Source organism: Acipenser ruthenus, chromosome 40 (assembly GCF_902713425.1).
Source record: "Acipenser ruthenus chromosome 40, fAciRut3.2 maternal haplotype, whole genome shotgun sequence".
Taxonomy (NCBI): Eukaryota; Metazoa; Chordata; class Actinopteri; order Acipenseriformes; family Acipenseridae; genus Acipenser; species Acipenser ruthenus.
In genome coordinates this window covers 5779447-5796636 of record NC_081228.1, presented here as the reverse complement: position 1 = coordinate 5796636, position 17190 = coordinate 5779447, and the positions used below count along the sequence as shown (strand labels likewise).

The 17190-nt window shown below is 41.0% G+C and overlaps 1 protein-coding gene across 2 annotated transcripts in view; it reads right to left on the bottom strand.

The window, feature by feature from the left end:
* Nucleotides 1-6306: 6306 nt before the first annotated feature.
* LOC117397161 (kin of IRRE-like protein 3) overlaps nucleotides 6307-17190 on the bottom strand; it is a 159286-nt gene continuing 148402 nt past the window's right edge. For both annotated transcript variants that reach the window (XM_059010085.1, XM_059010084.1), the window contains exons 12-15: nucleotides 16534-16641; nucleotides 15500-15609; nucleotides 14479-14565; nucleotides 6307-11753 (exon numbers count right to left, since the gene is read on the bottom strand). In XM_059010085.1, coding sequence (XP_058866068.1) covers nucleotides 11283-11753; nucleotides 14479-14565; nucleotides 15500-15609; nucleotides 16534-16641 — 776 coding nt within the window. In that variant the 3' untranslated portion in view covers nucleotides 6307-11282. The remainder of the gene's footprint in view (nucleotides 11754-14478; nucleotides 14566-15499; nucleotides 15610-16533; nucleotides 16642-17190) is intronic.

The following is a 17190-nucleotide window of genomic DNA, read 5'->3' as shown; positions in this document are numbered from 1 at the left end:
CCCAGTGATGAGTCTTATATTAAATTAGTTGTCTCAGATCCCCAGTAGGAATGAATTTGCTGCAGGCTCTGTTCCCCATTACTGAGTTTATATTGAATTATTTGTATTAAATGCAAGCTGTCTTTATTGAATTTGCGAGACCCCCAGTACTGACCTCAGTGTTAAGATACTGTGTTGAATTTGCAGGCTCTCAGATCCCCAGTAAGTTCTCAGTTTTATACTTCATTTCAATTATTTTTGCATGTGGTTTGTTTTACATCCTTGCATCATTTTCTTATGACACTTTGTCATTTTCCCAAATCAATGAACGTGCAAACAGACTTTAGGTTTTGAATTTATTGAATACGAGTTAAAACAATTTAACAGCAAGGAAGTGTTCACACATTATTGTCTTCATTATATTTATCATTTTCCGGGCATCGGATCGCTACCCATCACTGCCTTCACAGGTGCTTAAGACCTCATTTGAATTACATAATGGACTAATCATGCTGACATGCCTGTCTCCTTTGTTAAGGTGGAACTGAGAATTCTATATTTTAAGGAGGAACTGAGTCATTGTCAATGCAGGTGGGACGGCATGTATTTCTTAACTGATAAAAACGAATTATGTTTGATATGCCGTTATCAAGAGTTGGATCATTATATAGTCAAAAGTTTCTCATTTTATAAATGCCAGTGTAACAGGCAGTGTTGTGTGCCGTTACAGATTCTGTCACCTGACGCAAAGAAGTTGTTTAAAGGTCTATAACCACAAACCACACCCAGCGCATAGCGGATAAGACGCTCGCTTGCTGGGTGCATGGTTCCCGGTTCACACCCGATCTCCGCCTGGTGGCACATTTTGTTGAAATACTCAAAAGTAAATGTTTGCCAGTATCGTTATGTATGCATAACCAGAAGCTCCCAACGCCATGCTGTTTTATTGCCTCAGAGCTTTGTTAATGCATAGTATTGTAATTATTTTGCAATTAGATTCAATCTTTAAATACCACCATTAGCTACGCTATTTAAGCACAGTATTTATTCTTTTGATGTACAGACATTTTCATTAAAAAGGGGACGAAAAGTTGTATTGTTTTTAGGTTTAATAGGTTTTTTTTAAAATCTATTAAGGAGGTGTACCTGCTGTGAAAAATAATTAGATGGTTTATAGGATATAGATATTATCTGAAGAGGGATATTAAAGGAAAATTTCCAGGGGCAAAAAAAAACTAATAGTTCAGGAAGGTTCCTGGTAGAATGTTTCCTGACGTTCCAAAGAAGCTGTCAGTCCTTGGTTGTGCTAATTAATTTCATTGTAGAAATAGATATTTTTGGGGGGCGTTAACTGAAAATCACATTGTGGTCTTTTACCATGTCAGAAAGCTATTGGGGTTCAAATAATATAGACCCAAACAGTATGAGACATGAATATGGTACTAATTTAAACAGGGGTCAAATCATACAGGTTTAAACAGGAACGCGACTGGACAATCTGAGGTATTTTTTAATCTGCAATGGTAATAAGATGGCAGGACAAGGGCAGCTACAATGGTACGACCAAGGATAACACAAGTAGACCTTGTGACAAGATAACCTCACCCCCAAACTGTCCACGCAGCACAGCAGCGAGCAATCCGAATACTTCAAGATAGACCTACAGATGTCAGCAATAGAACTGAATAAATGACTGCGTTGCAAAAACATCACTACCCATCCCTACTAGAAGTGAATACGCCAGAGAGTCTACCTTAGAAGGGTAGTAGAACATGCTAACACATTCATATTGTGACAATCCATTATTCTCGCAATGGTATGAAGTAATACACATGGGAATTCACTGCAGTGCTGTGATTTCACATCAGTACCAGTGTGCAGCAGTAACAGGACCATAGGCAGTATGAGTCCTAAAATAATCCATTGGGCTGCCATTGCTGGTAATGGTGTTAGGGCTATAATGGTATCCCAGTAGAACTGGAAATGCTTCACCTTTCTGTTCCATAGCAGTAACGGAGCAGCTGTGTAATTACATTGGAAACAGTTGTTTTTTTCGCTGTGAAGGATTAACCCCGTTGATCTGGGGCTGCTGTATAAAAGGATTTTGCGGGTCGGTACAGATGGGCAACACCAGATGCGTAATCTATGATAACAGTCGTGTAAGGATGGGCATGCGGGTAAACAAACACACATACAAGTGATCATCTTACAGCCCAGTCTATTTGTTTACATCAGAGCAGACGGCACGGCTCTGCAGAGACAGATTTATGGGTCCCCAAGTGCCTCTCTTTGTTTCTCATTTTCAAAATCAAGAAGCTTAACAGTGAAATTTAAAGGAGGAATTCATGTGCTTCACAAATGTGAATAGATCTCCTGTTTTGACCGACAGTGCCTCTTGTAAATATCCCTCTGTTTACCGTGATGCGCTAAGTATTGACAACTCGGGGTTTAGGATAATCAGTCATTTTAATGTGAATCTGATTTATTAGATTCCATTAAATGAATGCAGACAACCTCTCAAGCCTTTGCGCGTTTATTAATAGAACAGCTTCCCATGCTAGAAGGATATCAGGGTCTAGTAAATCATCATTCAAAGACAGGGGACTGCGTTTGCTTTCCCTTAGCTTTTGACAGTATTTACAACCACTGTGGGCGATCCTGACGGCTGTTGATCCAGTATTGAATTTGAATAAGTCACCTGGCTTTACCCGCACCTGTAGAATCCTAATTGCCAGCTCCCTTTGTGTACGGCAGTAGTGTGAAGCAGGTGGGGACAGTTTAAGGATCATTGCATCGTGTTTATTACTTTGGAATCGGAGAGCTGTCAAAAGGAACGGGCGATGCTGATTAACATGCAAGGGGGTGATAAAGATAGAAAAGCTCAAAGGAGAATGAAGGAAAGAAAGGGACAGGGAGGCGGGTTTTTAGTATAATAAATAGATTTATTGGTATATCCATGCTTTGCGGCTCATGCAGAGCAGAACACAGGAAACACAGTAAGATATCAAATAAAACCGAGAAAATTAAAGAAAGGCAGGGTACAGCAGAGGACAGAATGTCCTGCAGAAGGGACATATTCCCATGTACACACAGAGCAATTCAGCAACTGGAAAAGCTATTGAGAGCTGGAGGACAAACACACACACACAGACACAGACACACACACACGCGGAGTGAAGGGAACTTCAGATCAGAGGGTAGAGAGGGGTCTGCAAGAGAGTTTTCTTTGAACTAAAATAGTGGTAAAATAAAATGATTCGCAATTCAGATATGTCAGTCGTACAGAACGATTAGTAATAGTAATATTTCTGTTTTAAAGGTGAACTATTTAAAAATTTAATACTGTAGAAGTCACTATATTTTTGTAATGATGTACATACATTAATTACTAAATACATACTTGGATATTAATTTCCCTTCCATTATATAATTTATCTTTGGCCTTTTTGTCCTTGGTCCAAGTTGCCTGATCAAAACTGATGGTTATTTAATTTATCTGTGTGTAATATCACAAATTAGCCACAGGGGGGCAGAAGTAGCACGTTGTTTAAACACTTCCAGTTATATAAGACTGCAGTTATATGATAGAAAGCTTCCATCTGAACTAAACCTAACCCGGAGAAATGTCCAACTACAACCAAATACAAACACAAAAGTGGTTATGTGCTCTGCTGTGAACCTTGCTGTTCTAGGACCTAGTTCGAAACCAACAGGGGCTGATGCAACATTTCCATTGCACCAGGAAGCCTGGATACACATCCTGTCATTCGAATATCATGCTTATTTCAGTAACCACTTTTAAACACTCGCCTCTCTAAGATACTGGCATACAGACACTCGGAGGTCGCTTTGGGGAGATTGATTTCTGACACTGGGGTGGACAGAGACCCATTCAGCATCGGTTTGATTTGTTCTGGTGGAAACAAACAAGACTGATTTCAAATCGGTCCGGAATGGAAATGCAGTAAAAGTGAACCGTCTTGAAGTTCGTGACGGTTCAGGAGCTAAAATAACTGCATTTTCTAAATGAATAAATAAATGAATAAAGTAGCATTCATGTGCACCTGGCCACAGCTGTAGTGCATGTGCAGTGTTTCTGAATACACAAAGGATGCTTTCTTTGAATCCTGCAGTCAATACAGCTTTCTAATTCAGATGCTTTATAAAGCACTTTTGAATGTGTCTTTGTATGAAAAAGCACTATAAAAATGTAATTGCTAATGTTAATTACATATTGCCTTTCTTTACTGCAGTTTTGAGAACATTTCTTTTATGCGGTATACACTGGATTGCTGCCTAGTGAATCTACCAATACATACACTGAGGATTAATTATCTATGTATTCAGCTGAGAAACATCTGTCAAGCGTGTCGGGCTTTTATTAACGGCTAAATACTTCGCTGTCAATAGCCTTTTATATAAACAAGAATGCATGAGCAAAATGTGTGATGCAAATGTCTTACTGCTCGTGTCTGAATTCAGACCCTAGCCAGAAAGTGAGATCATGCTTATTTGAGTTATAAGTCACTCTGTGATACCTCTTGAGTCGTGGGTGTACAGAGAATTCAAAAACAGCAAACAGCTCTCTATCCAAGGAGAATCAGGATCCAACAGGATACTCATCAATCACTCGACATGCTTAATAAAGAAGAAAAGCAATTGATAAACTAGAAACTCACTATTTTAATAATTAGCTACGACATTGTCGCTTTCTCCTTCTGTATAGATGTATTGTATATGTGTTTTGTAAGTGAATTTGCTCTCTTCAGATGTAAAAGTCTAATGCTGTAGTGTTTAAGTGCATTACAATTATTATTATTATTATTATTATTATTATTATTATTATTATTATTATTATTATTATTATTATTATTATTATTTATTTTGGTAGTACCGATATTGGTAGTTGACATGACATTTTGCTAATTTGTTGAATCGTTTAGCTCAGCTCTGGCCCTGAATTTAATTTTGTTGGTGACATTTTAGAATAGGGCAGTCATTAAAGAGTAAGCTCCATCAAATTTCAATTTCTTAATAGTTTTTTTTAACTGACCTTTGCAATTATTGTGAGTAGTTCTAATTACCATCACTGAAGTACTGTGTTAAAATGTGTGTTAAATTGACTGAGTTCAGGAGTTCTAGTTGCCTGCTACAGATACAGGTAACATAGGCTAGATCAGCCAGGGTCTTTATAGAATTACGAGCCAGCGCCATCTAGTGGTCTGCCACTTTGGAAACACGTTTGCTGTAGTTTTCCTGGCACAACTGTGCACTTACAGACTGTATGTATGCAGTGGACAACCACAACTGAGCAGCAGCTCCAGAGCTTCTGAACCCCTTAACACAGAAAGAGACGCAGCGTTTGAGTAATCACACAAAAAAAAAAACGATTCAGGACAGGTAAAACAAACAGCTACAGTACTTGCTCTTCAGAAAGCAATGCGTGTGGGAATTACCTGTTGTTTTCCCTGCTGACTTCTGAACAATGTACGGTTAATTCCTCACTGTCCCTGGCTGCAGGCAACAGGGCGTTTAGAGTCACGAAGTGGGCTTGATCCTCAAAGAGATACATGCATGCAATCCTGTAGCCTGAGCTTGCATAGGTGCATCTTTCTGAAAATCAAGAGCCCAGTGATCTGAGCCAAACTGACAGAAGATAGCAACACAGGATCGCGACCACTGCAAAAGAAATCTATGCACAAAATATCCTAACGTATCCCACCGCTGGGCTAGGGCCTCAGTTACAGAAAGTGGTTCAATGTGGTGTGTTTCTGGGACAGCTCATAAGCTCATTTGAAATGTAAATGCCAAAGCTGAAAAGCGATTCTTTCCACTTGTGCCGGACCTCATGCCTGCAGGTGTTTGGTTGCGTCCTACGGAGACTAAAAACCTGCGTCTGTAAAAAATGAGGCTACAAATACACCAGCAAATTTAATGATAAGGATTCATATCGCTTTTGTGAACTGCACCCTAAGGTTTCGAAGTTAAATTTCATATCGTTTAATAAATGGCAGCTGTTTTGAAATTAATTTTCTTCCAAAAACAGCTTGTCTTTTAACAAACGATATCAGGGGAGGTGTAGTAAATATGATGCCTAAGTCTAGTGATGTATAATATATTTGTGCCGGGTTCATTTTACATTATGAGAGGCATCTCTTGGTGACCCCCCTCCCACACACACACGCTCTGCCTGCCACTCATCCTACCCTAGACACAATGAACATGGGAATGCTGTACTGTACTATAGTGCAATGTAAGTGTACTACACTGAGGACCACACATGGATTTAATGGAATCTGGCAAACAGTGCAGTAACAACAAGGTAGAGTCTTTTTCTCTTTTTCTTTGTTTCTCCAAATATACTTTACAGAGGATAAACATCATTGTTTCACAGACCAATACAGGCAAAATACAACATTTTTTTGTTTTTGTTATTATTATTATTTTTTTAAATACAAACTTAAATACAGAGAGGCACACTGAATGAAAATAGTGGTTTACTTTTTAATACACTTTTTTTTTTTTTTTTTTTACAGTTACTGTTAATTGGTCATACTTACAACTTAGGTGCAGGATTTGAGGAGGCTGTCTTGCCCAAAAGTTGACCCAGAGAGTCAATGACAAGTCTGGGGGAATGTGGACCTCGTTCTTTTGGCTTCCAAGCTTTATGTGAAAGGTTACATTTCAGTAACTTGGTCATTTAATCGGGATAACAGCCTGTGAGGCCTACATTACATAAGTTTCATATACAGAGGAAAGATTACACTGCCACACCCAAATCACTACTGGATTAAATCCCCAGGTCTTTCACAGAGCTTAAAGCTTCTACGTAATCACAATGTGTAAACCACACATTTCACAAAGTGCTGACCTAGGTACAGTAAAGTGCTGATTTTAGCATGGATTCTAATATCTAAAATGTGTGCAGTGGCTTTTTCATCCTTTATTGAAAATAACCGGAGATTAAAAAAAACAAAAAAGGGTTATCACGAAACAGAAATGGAGCATCCCATTCATTCTCGTGTTCCTTCTTCTACTCAAGCCAGTCTCTCCTTGGTTGCTTCCCACTTGAATGCACAATATGGCACATGCACCCCTGTTGATTACCCTTCAGCATGCACACTAGTAGACTCTTCAACGAGAAGTCTTTTTTCTGAGTCTCAAATGAGTTTTGACTCACGATTCGGTTCTTTTAAGGTCAGGCCATGTTGACTGTAAGTTTACAATACAAGGCGCATCGCTCTTCTCAACATTTCACGATACTCTGATGTGGAAGTCACCGAAATACAGAAGGATCCCAGTACGCACTGTATGTCACCAGTTTGGTTCCCTAGTGGTAAAGTGCGAATCATCTTTTAGTGGCTCAATTGAAAAAGGCTTCTAGTCGAAACACTTGTCATTGTCGGTTCCTTTTTGCATTTCTACAATGATGCATACCAGGGGTAGTTTGCTACAGAACAGTATAAATGCTTTTTAATTCGGGAGCCTCCAGCAATGAGTTAGCATTGAGCACAGTAAGAGGGAGCTGGATTGAGCAGTTCTTTTTGTTTAGATCGGGTGTATGACTAAGGAATGCAGACATCTGGTGTTTAACTAACCTTCTAAAATCCTGATGTATAAAAGGATTCATTGTTTTCCATTTAGATTCATTCCTCCAGTGAGTGCTTATGATAAATATGGTGCTTGTGACACTAGGCAACTCATAAAACAGCAGGCGTTATAAATTATTAATCCATTCGGTTTACTAACAGCAATGTTTTTCAAGGCGGAAGAGGAGCCCATTACATACAGAGCTGCACAAAAACGGATGGATTTGCAAGATCCTAAAGGATAAGAACTTTAAAAGAAAAAAAACGGTGTCATCCATTTGTTGTGACAAAAAAGGAAGCATGTGCTCACCAGGTGCACCAAGAGCGGATGATTCAATCAACTTACTGTATATACCACCTATTACTGCAGTAAGCAGCCCCCCCCCCCCCCCCCATTCAGCTAGTATAGAGACCATTCGGTCTTGCACATCGTGAGGAGACTGCTTTGGAAGTAGAAGGAATCGAGAATGGGAGTAGATCAGTTTAGCATGTCCCCTGATACAATCAAAGAAAACAGCCCTTAGCCACTGTGTGCAGACTGCTCTCCCTTGGAAAGTGCCCTGTTTAAAGAATCTGTCCCCTCCAATGTGGCGGCCAAGTACGGCTGCATTCTAGTTGGCAAAAGGAAGAGCCAACAGTATATGCAGATTCAAGAGGTGAACAGATCCTTCTGATTGTCAATACCATAAACCATGCCGAATGAAGTGTTCTATTTAAAATATAAAAAATGATCCCCAGAATTCTAAATTATATACACAAAGCATTTCTAATATTTACTGAGTGCCTAGTATAGAATTCCTTTTTTTTGTTCTTTTGCTAATGGATTTTAGCCCATTATACAGCTGAACTTCCACTACTCAAGTATAAAACTGATTGAAATGTCTTAAACACATGAAAGTGCACACAGCAAGAATCCACTCCTTATTGACACTGTTCAACAGGAGGCTGTTAGCACAAGAACTGTCTGCCTCCGGTGTGAGACGCATTGCCCTCACAGAGCACGGAAGGGGACCTGTGTCTTCTGAGCAGCACCAGAACTCATCCGTATCGTCTGCGTGTCTAAACAGCGTTGCCATGACGTCCATGGTCCGCCATGACCTCACTTTCTGCACGAAGGTTCTGGAATCAAATGCTGGCCAATAAACCAAAGCAAACCACTGTCTGAGGTCCACTGTCTTATGCAGGGAACATTCACATAAACACCTAATGCAACTGTTCTGTGTATAGTTGGTGTGGGCAAGGAGGGTTTGTTTTGTACTGTACTTGCTTAGAAGAATCTGGCATTATGAGCTGTATAGCGATGACATCAAACTGTGAGGGAGAAATGTTCACGCTACATTGACTGTAGTGGTAGGAAGAAATTAGCTGTGCCAGAGAATTGGTGGACCATGCAAACTAAAATCAAGGTCCTATAAGCAGCCAGCGTTTGAAGTCTGTGAGGTCTGCAAAGGGTTTGTTCTTTCTGTCCTCAGCTACCTGGAGTTCATTTGACCCCGACACTTGTACTGATTCCATACCTATTGTTCTTTGTCTATAACACACATAGATTTAGATTTCTTAACACTGCCAGCTTCAATGCAGAACGGCAACACTCCATGACTTTGCACTGAAGACCCGAATGTGAAGGAGCTATGCTCTCTGCTGTGTTTGAAATGGTGGCACCATTTCACAGGAAAACAACACAGTACAACAGACATTTTCTTGTAAATGATTAATCCTCAGAGTAACTTGCCTGGCTGTTCAGATTTATTGTTGTGCATGATAAACATATTTAGTGTTGCATCCATACTCTAGTTGCCTTGACTTCCTATTATGTATGCTTTAATATGTTCGTGACTGCAAAACTGAGTTACAGTCTGTATAGAGACCACAGTGATTTATCACAATCCACTTCGCTATTGTGCGTACCTCTAGCAATGGTTATACTGTATTATTGCATGTTACTTTAGTTGTCACACAAACATGCATCACAGTATGTGAGAAATCTGTAACAGTGCATTTTTCTGTTTTGGTTTAAGCGTCTGTCCTGTGGTATGAGATTTCTATTGTGACTCCTCAATACAGATATTCTTCAGCTGGAAACACTGAGTGTGCAATGGTTTTATTCAGAAGGAAGTACTTTCTGTACCACATGTTGCTGGACTCTAACAGAACCAAATGGGGGATTTGCTGCCACCATACAACAGTCCTTACCCTTTGCCAGATAATCAAAATGTACATCTTCTGATTGGTCGCTCATTTTGTTGCATCACAATTCAATCTCTACGACAGGGAACCCTCCTAGCTCTCTTGTGATTGGCTGTGACGGGATGTAGCTGTTTAATAATGTATTTCAGGGGAGAGTGTTTAGGCTGCATTAGCCAGAAATGTCCCTTAATTAACTATCCAATCAGGAGAGGTGAGAGGTGGGATTAACAATTTAAAAGAATAAGAGGAAACATCATTAATCTTATGAAAGACTGCACTTTCGAGAGTCACACAGTTGATAACATTCCACCTGTCAGTTCCCTAGAGCAGAAACCAGCTCCTCACTGGACTGTGCATACAGATGAGTGGAAGCTTTCTTGCATCTGTCTGTTGTCCCTTCCGGTGTCTACTGATACTGGTCCCTTGGGAAACACAGCATCTCAAGCACAGTTCCACCATAAGAACAATAGGGGAGTTCTTGAACTGTTAGAAGTTTCCAACAAAAGAACCAATCTTATTGGCCTGCACAATGCAAACATGGAGAACAGGAGAGCTCTCGTCAGTGGTATCCCTTGGTCAACCCAGAGTAACATCAACCCCAGATGGCAGTCCGGTTATAGACACCTTTGCTGCCCAAAGTGTGTGCTCCGGTCCAGACTGTTGGCGTTGAAGCTTGACAATGTATCTTGAAGGCATGTATACCCATTTATTTTTATGGGATCTTGAAAAGTCCATCTTTTTGTTTGTTTCACATACTGTACAATAAATTAACAATAAAAGAAATAGTGAAGAAAGGGGTATTCTGGCTAAATTAGACTGCCTGCCTTGGGTTTCTTACTGAGAGCTCCAGGTTAAACCATTTAGTAAGTCCATTGGTGATACACTCCAGCTTCACTACTAGGCCAGTTAGCATGTTTCTGTAAAATGAATCCCAATTAACTCCCAGAAGTATTTGTGCTTCAGAATAACCAGAATTTTGATCTGTACAAGAAAAAAATGGCATGAGTTTGAAATGGAAACCTTCCAAAATCCTACGAGGATTTAAAATGGCAAAAGAAGTGGATTCAGGTGTCAAAACGTTCACAGGGTGTCAGAAACGCTGTGAAAAATGCAACGCAAATTAAAGTTTGAGAATTACTTTCCGAAAGGTCTTCAGTTTCAAAGGGGGGGAGTGGGGGTGCCTGGTCAGAATGTAGAAATCTTGCACTGACAGTAATGACACTTCTACTGGGATAAGATAAAGCACAGAACTTCAGACAGAAACCAGAGCTCAGTGCAGGATTCTTCAGGAAGCCCATTCTCAAGAGTGCATGTGATCAGGAGGTGGAACCGCTTGACCATCGCAGGGGACACTGGGCTATTCTAGGCAGGGTGGCAGTTCTGGGCAACGATGCCTCCTAATAAGAAAACATACAAAAAAAAAAGATATATCAATGATGTGCTTTTAAAGAGGCTCCGCTTTCTCCTCAACAAGTCCTTAGGAATAGGACACCTTGACCGTGGCGAACCCCAGCAGCGAAGGGGTTGCTACACGTGCGTCTGCATGCGTTTCTGCAGGGGCCGCGTGAGGTCAGAGTTCTGTGAGGAGGACTGGGAGTAGTGGGAGGAGGAGGAGGCCGAGGCCTTGCTGGCCTTGTCGAACTGCACGTAGCCTTCCTGCTTGCTGCAGCTGCTGACGCTGCTGTCGCACTGCGTGTCGAGGAAGGAGCTGGAATCGCTGAGCGAGCCCCGCTGGAACTCCCGCTCACACAGCTCGATGGAGCTGCTGCCCATACCGAGTACAAAGCGCTGGCTGTAGTCGTAGAGGCGGTTGGGGCCGGTGCCCAGCGTGGTGTAGATGTTGGTGAAGGACATGCCCGTGGGCACCCTCTGCTTGCCCGTCGTGGCGGCTGTCGTGGAGCTCCGCAGTTCCGTTGTTTGGTTGGCCGCCAGGGAGATGGTGGGAGTGGAGTGGTGCTCTTTAAATGTGTTCACGCTGTAGTAGCCGTTGGTCGGATCCTGTTGTGTTTTCCCGGGAATAAAAGAACAGAAAGAAAAGCACTTTAATTTGAGAGTCAGCAAGGACAACCCATTTTAATTAGGGGCACACATAATATTTATCTTTACGTTTACATTTATAATTTGTTTTAAACTACAGTGTTATCAAATACATTTTTTAAAATCAATTATAAAGGGCAAAATCACACTGATATCTTTTAATATTTCACTTTCAACTACAGAGCTTGCTAGCAAGACATAGTTGCTGCAACAGTATGTACAGGATAAGCTTAATTTTGCAATTGTAATGCACAGATATTAAAAGAACATAAAAAAGCTCATTTATCAGCCGTGTACAGCATGCTGTTTTTGTACCTTGTCTTGTGGTTTATTTTTTGTGTGCAATGATTTTCTTTATACACCCTGGAGTCTTTTAATAAAGCCTAGCTCAGACGGGGTCAGGCTAACATAAATGAATTCTTGAAAACTGAGATAAATAAAGTAAACAATCAGCTTCATAAATGAAGTTAAACAATCTCTAAATGGCTAAGCAACATGAAGCAGGAAGTCTGCACAAACACCTGCTGATCCAGTTAGCAACAAATCAGACAGCCTTGATAAATCTTGAGCTGCGTCAAGAAGTCAAACTGTTTAAAAAAAAAAAAAAAAAAGTTTGACAAATTTGCTGCTTTCTGCAGTCGTGCAATCTTGACTTGAGACATGCTTTGCAACAACCCACATGTTATAATGCTTGGTGCATCTGAACTGCCTGCAGTTGGGTATTCATGTGACAAATTAAAAGGCCCTTAGCTCTACAAATGTATGCAATAAAAATAATAGCAAATCTCTAGTAAAAGCTGCCATCGCCTTTTGTGGGTGTTTATCTTTTGCTAGTGTAACTCAGAAGTCTATTAAGAACAACTACAAAGACAGAGGTGTCGTTTGTACACCAGCATCACCAGGAGGTGTGATGTTAATCACTGGAAGTTGGCATAACTATGACAGCCTAAGAAAATGTTTCATTATCCCTGATGATTAAACATCTAAGAGCTGGGAAGAAAGCAGCAGTGGAAGTGCAGAGATTCGGGGACGGGGATGCAGCGAACAGCGACGATCAAAAAGAAATTGAAAAAGAGAGAGCGGTGACGCACCGTCAGCAAAATCAAAATGAGGTGATGAAAGCGCACACTGGGAGGAGGAAAGGAAAGGCACAGCACTGTGGAAAAGATTGCCATTTCAGCCCTAATTGCGCTCAGCATGCCTGGTTGCTTTGTCTGCTTTTAAAAGCACAGAAAATGACACATCCCTGCTGAAGCCCTTATAGAATCCATGCATTTCTGAAGCAGTTTCTCAGAAAATCTCAGATGCATTTTTTGTGCATCAAGCTAGGCTTAGACATGATCATAACTTAAAAACGCAAAACATGAGACCAAGTCAAACCTAATGGGAATATCTGGTGATTCTTCAGTGCCGAGCAAAAGTGAAGCAGGACTTGATATAATAAATCTAGTTGTGGCACATTTCTCCTGTATGTCTGTCTTCATCAACTAGAAAAGCAGTGCATTTTTATGAAAGCTGCCTTGTTAAAATGTATAAATATTGTTCTTTGCTTCTGTGCTGCTTCTAATTAAATTGGCTACGCTGCTGTGCCCAAAAGAAAATTCAATTAAACAGAGCAATTTCCGATCTATCAGGGATGTGTCTGGCTTGCATGCAATGTTATGCATTCAGGTTTGGTGCATTTCTAACCAGCATCACTGAATGCTTTTGATGATCTGTTGAACTCCACCTGCTCCATGGGTAGAAGGTATATTTAAATGACCAAATTAATGGCAAATCTAAACACTTGCAATCCTACAGCAGACCCCATTCATCTCTCTCTCTCTCTCTCTCTCTCTCTCTCTCTCTCTCTCTCTCTCTCTCTCTCTCTCTCTCTCTCTCTCTCTCTCTCTCTCTCTCTCTCTCTCTCTCTCTCTCTCTCTCTCTCTCTCTCTCTCTCTCTCTCTCTTCTATTAAGTGATGGTAATACAAGTATCAATATAAGTACTCAGGCTGGGGAAAAACGCCTACAGGATTTATACAGTGGTAAAGGACAGCAGTTTTGACATCTGTTACAGTTTATTAAAAATACAGCCTTTCATCACCTGAATCCCCACATTTAGAATACATAGAACAGACACACAGAGTAACGTTATTTTTTTGTGAAACTTTCAAGACATCGTTGGGAAATGATTCAGCAACAAGAGGCCATGGGTCTGTCCGTAATGCCCCCTTCGTTTTTAGCGTGCAGTTTAACAAAGGCAAGTATTTCACTTCGCTGAGTAAACAGTCATGGTATGACCAGAAAAGGCAATTCGGAAGACTTTAATGGAAAATGATTGGTTTTGGTTGAATGGATGTGCTCCATGTACAGTATTTGCATATCTGTTTTAAACCGTTTAAGTGCAAAACCTTTTTATTTTTCATTTTGAAATGATGTTAGAATGTGCTTGACTGAGGTGTGTGGAATGGACCGCTGCAGTAGGGTGATGGTATTTAAACCCATCGCTATTAGATCATTCCAATAATAATCTCGGTAAGTTACAACCAGCCTAGCTTTATGTGATGAACTTTAATAAATGAAGCTTCATTACCAAGTCCTAATGTTCATGAAATATTCAGGCATATTCCTGAAGAATCCACCAGTAGTGACAGCCGTGGTCCAGCAGGCCTCCCTGTATCCCCTCTCAGGGGTGTGCACACCCACCTTGATGTGCTGGTAATCCTTCTCCTCTTCCTGCAGAACCTCCAGCTGCTTGAGGACTGACTCCTGCTGGAACTCCCCTCTCTCAATCTGCAAACATAACGGGAGGCAATAAAGAGCCAACCAGAAGGATATCTTCATCCACATGTTGTGGGTCACTACCAGAATGGGTCATGTATCTGATGCAATTCCACAACCTCCCTCCCTGTCTTTGGAGAACACCTCTCATGATTTGTTTTCTGACCGTCCCGTTGCTGTTTAAATAAAAAGTCCCTCTCACCAATATAGGGAGAAACACAGGAGACAGTGACAGAAAGCAGCGAAGGTTTAAAAGTCAGAAGCGTCCGCCAGGACTTTCACACCCTGTTCCACCACTGCTAGGTTTCATACAAAGCGACAGATTCCTAAAGCTGGCGTGTGACACTTTTGAAAGACTATGGCAGCTGTAGCTATTCTAAGATTGCAATTTCAATATTGATTTTTTTTTAAACACCAGCGAGTGGAGCTCCGACAGGTTCTCATCACTGACTGCAGCCGGATTAAGGAATATGAAGATATCATCAGATCTTAGAGACTGCGCCTAGCCTTGGCTGATCCTCTAAAGGAAAGCTGTTGTATCGTCACATCAGTCCAGCAGGTGGTACAAAAGGGCAGAGTGAACGCAATTATTATTTACAGTATTAAAATGATCCAGAATATTGTGTCTCTGTTCTACCACACTGCTGCAGAACCATAACATTATCCAGCACAGACATTCATATTTTAAATCCGAACTACCACCAGTACAACTGAACCAGAACACACAAGGAAAGAAATATGTGTATTTGAATATATACAGCACACTGTTCTTGGGGCTTTAAAATGTGATATTTGAAGAAAGTCAGGGTGTAATTCAATGTCTGCTATGTACTGTGCATGATGCTGCTTTGCTAGAGTAGTATGAATGAGGTGCACGTTGTCGAAGGGATGTGCTCCATCCAGGCTGCACAGTCATGAGTGTTACACATGGTGCAATATCACCTACCATGAGCTGCTTGATGGCAGTGTGTTCCTCTGTCTCTCTGGCCGCGTTGTGATCCTTGTGTACGATTTCCACGCGGATATCGTTCTTTGCAGAGACAACACCTTTCAGATCTGAAAGGGAAGCAAACGCAATGTGTTGGTAAAATGTGTTAAATACACCGGGAAAGCTAACTGCCCCATCACAGACAAGCCCAACACCTGCTTTCCCAAATCAAGAGCTGCACATTTACTGAAGTAGGTGAAATTAGACTTTGTTTTAAAAAAAACGAAAATAATAATATATATTTTTAAGCATTTAAACCTTTTGTGTAAATCCAAAAAAAGTTATTTTTTTCACTTATATACAGTATATATATAGACACACACACGCACACACACACGCACATGCACGGACACACACACACACACACACACACCACCTGTTGCTTGCTTGAGCGTGAATCATGTTTCTTGTACCAAAGTCGTACAAATATGAAACAAACATACCCTTCAAAGGCTCAACTGCGCTCCTTCATGTGTGAGCTAAGTTATGCTTGACAGCCCCCTATACTTTTGTAGGTGATCCTGTAGCATCACTGGAAGTCACTGCCACACCACCTTCCTTGTATTCTGATCATGTCATTTTTCTGAAGCTAAGCGGGGATGGGCCTCATCAATATTTGAATGGGAAAGCTTCATGCCAGCTGTGCTGTGGTGTGTGAAGGACTGTTGGTTTTGTCAGTAGGTGGTACAATCCCCTGTGGCTTAAAGTCAAATTCCTCCTCGCTCTGCTGCAGGATACCTTATTATCCCCTGCTGGTGAGCACCGCGGTTAACACTCCTGCTGGAGATGGGATCGTTAATGTCAGTGGAGTATGCAGGGCTGTTTGATCTGAAGGACAACAGCAGCATGGTGCACCCTAGCAAGGAACTGACCACGGCCATTACCCTCCAAAGATCTGAAGAACGGCAGGCAATGGAATTCATTGGAATTTGTGTGGACTTTGGAGAGGACGCGAACCCTCCTACATCTGATATCGAGCCCATAGCACTTACTTCTCTGTGAACGGGTACAGCAGAAAGCTCCGATTGTTGCCATGAGAACGATGAAGGCAACGAACGCCCCGACCGCCACGCCGATTATGACTGCCATAGGGAGCGACTCTGTGGAGAACACAAAGCGATGTCTATAATATCACACCAGAGAGTGTTTTCAACAGGTTAATCATTCCGTCATGGCTTGAAAAGAGGATCTTTTTATATAAACAGCGGCTGACCTTAATAACACTAACCTAAAACGTATTCATCTTCATACCCTTTTCAACTTGATTTGTGTTGTATTCAGTGATGTTACCAGGGTTAAATATCCTAGGCTGAGTGAAAACACCAGCGAGATTAAAAAAGAGTTGAAGTGCTGAGGTTTAGCTCATTACAATAAACCCCAGATACAGTACAATGTAACTGATCTAAAAAAAAAAAAAGAATAGCGGGCTCAATAAACATTTCAATCATAATATCCTCTAAACTCCCCATGTAATTCAATTAGGTGCTTTACCAATCAAGGTGGCTGATATTCTGAGCATCTGCTCACTGCATCAGACCGCTCTGATTGAAAACTGGAGTCGGTTCACAGAAACAGAAATATGTCTGTTCGTAAAGCGTGATCTGAAGATTACATCAATGGCTTTCAATATATTTTGTTTGCATTCACAC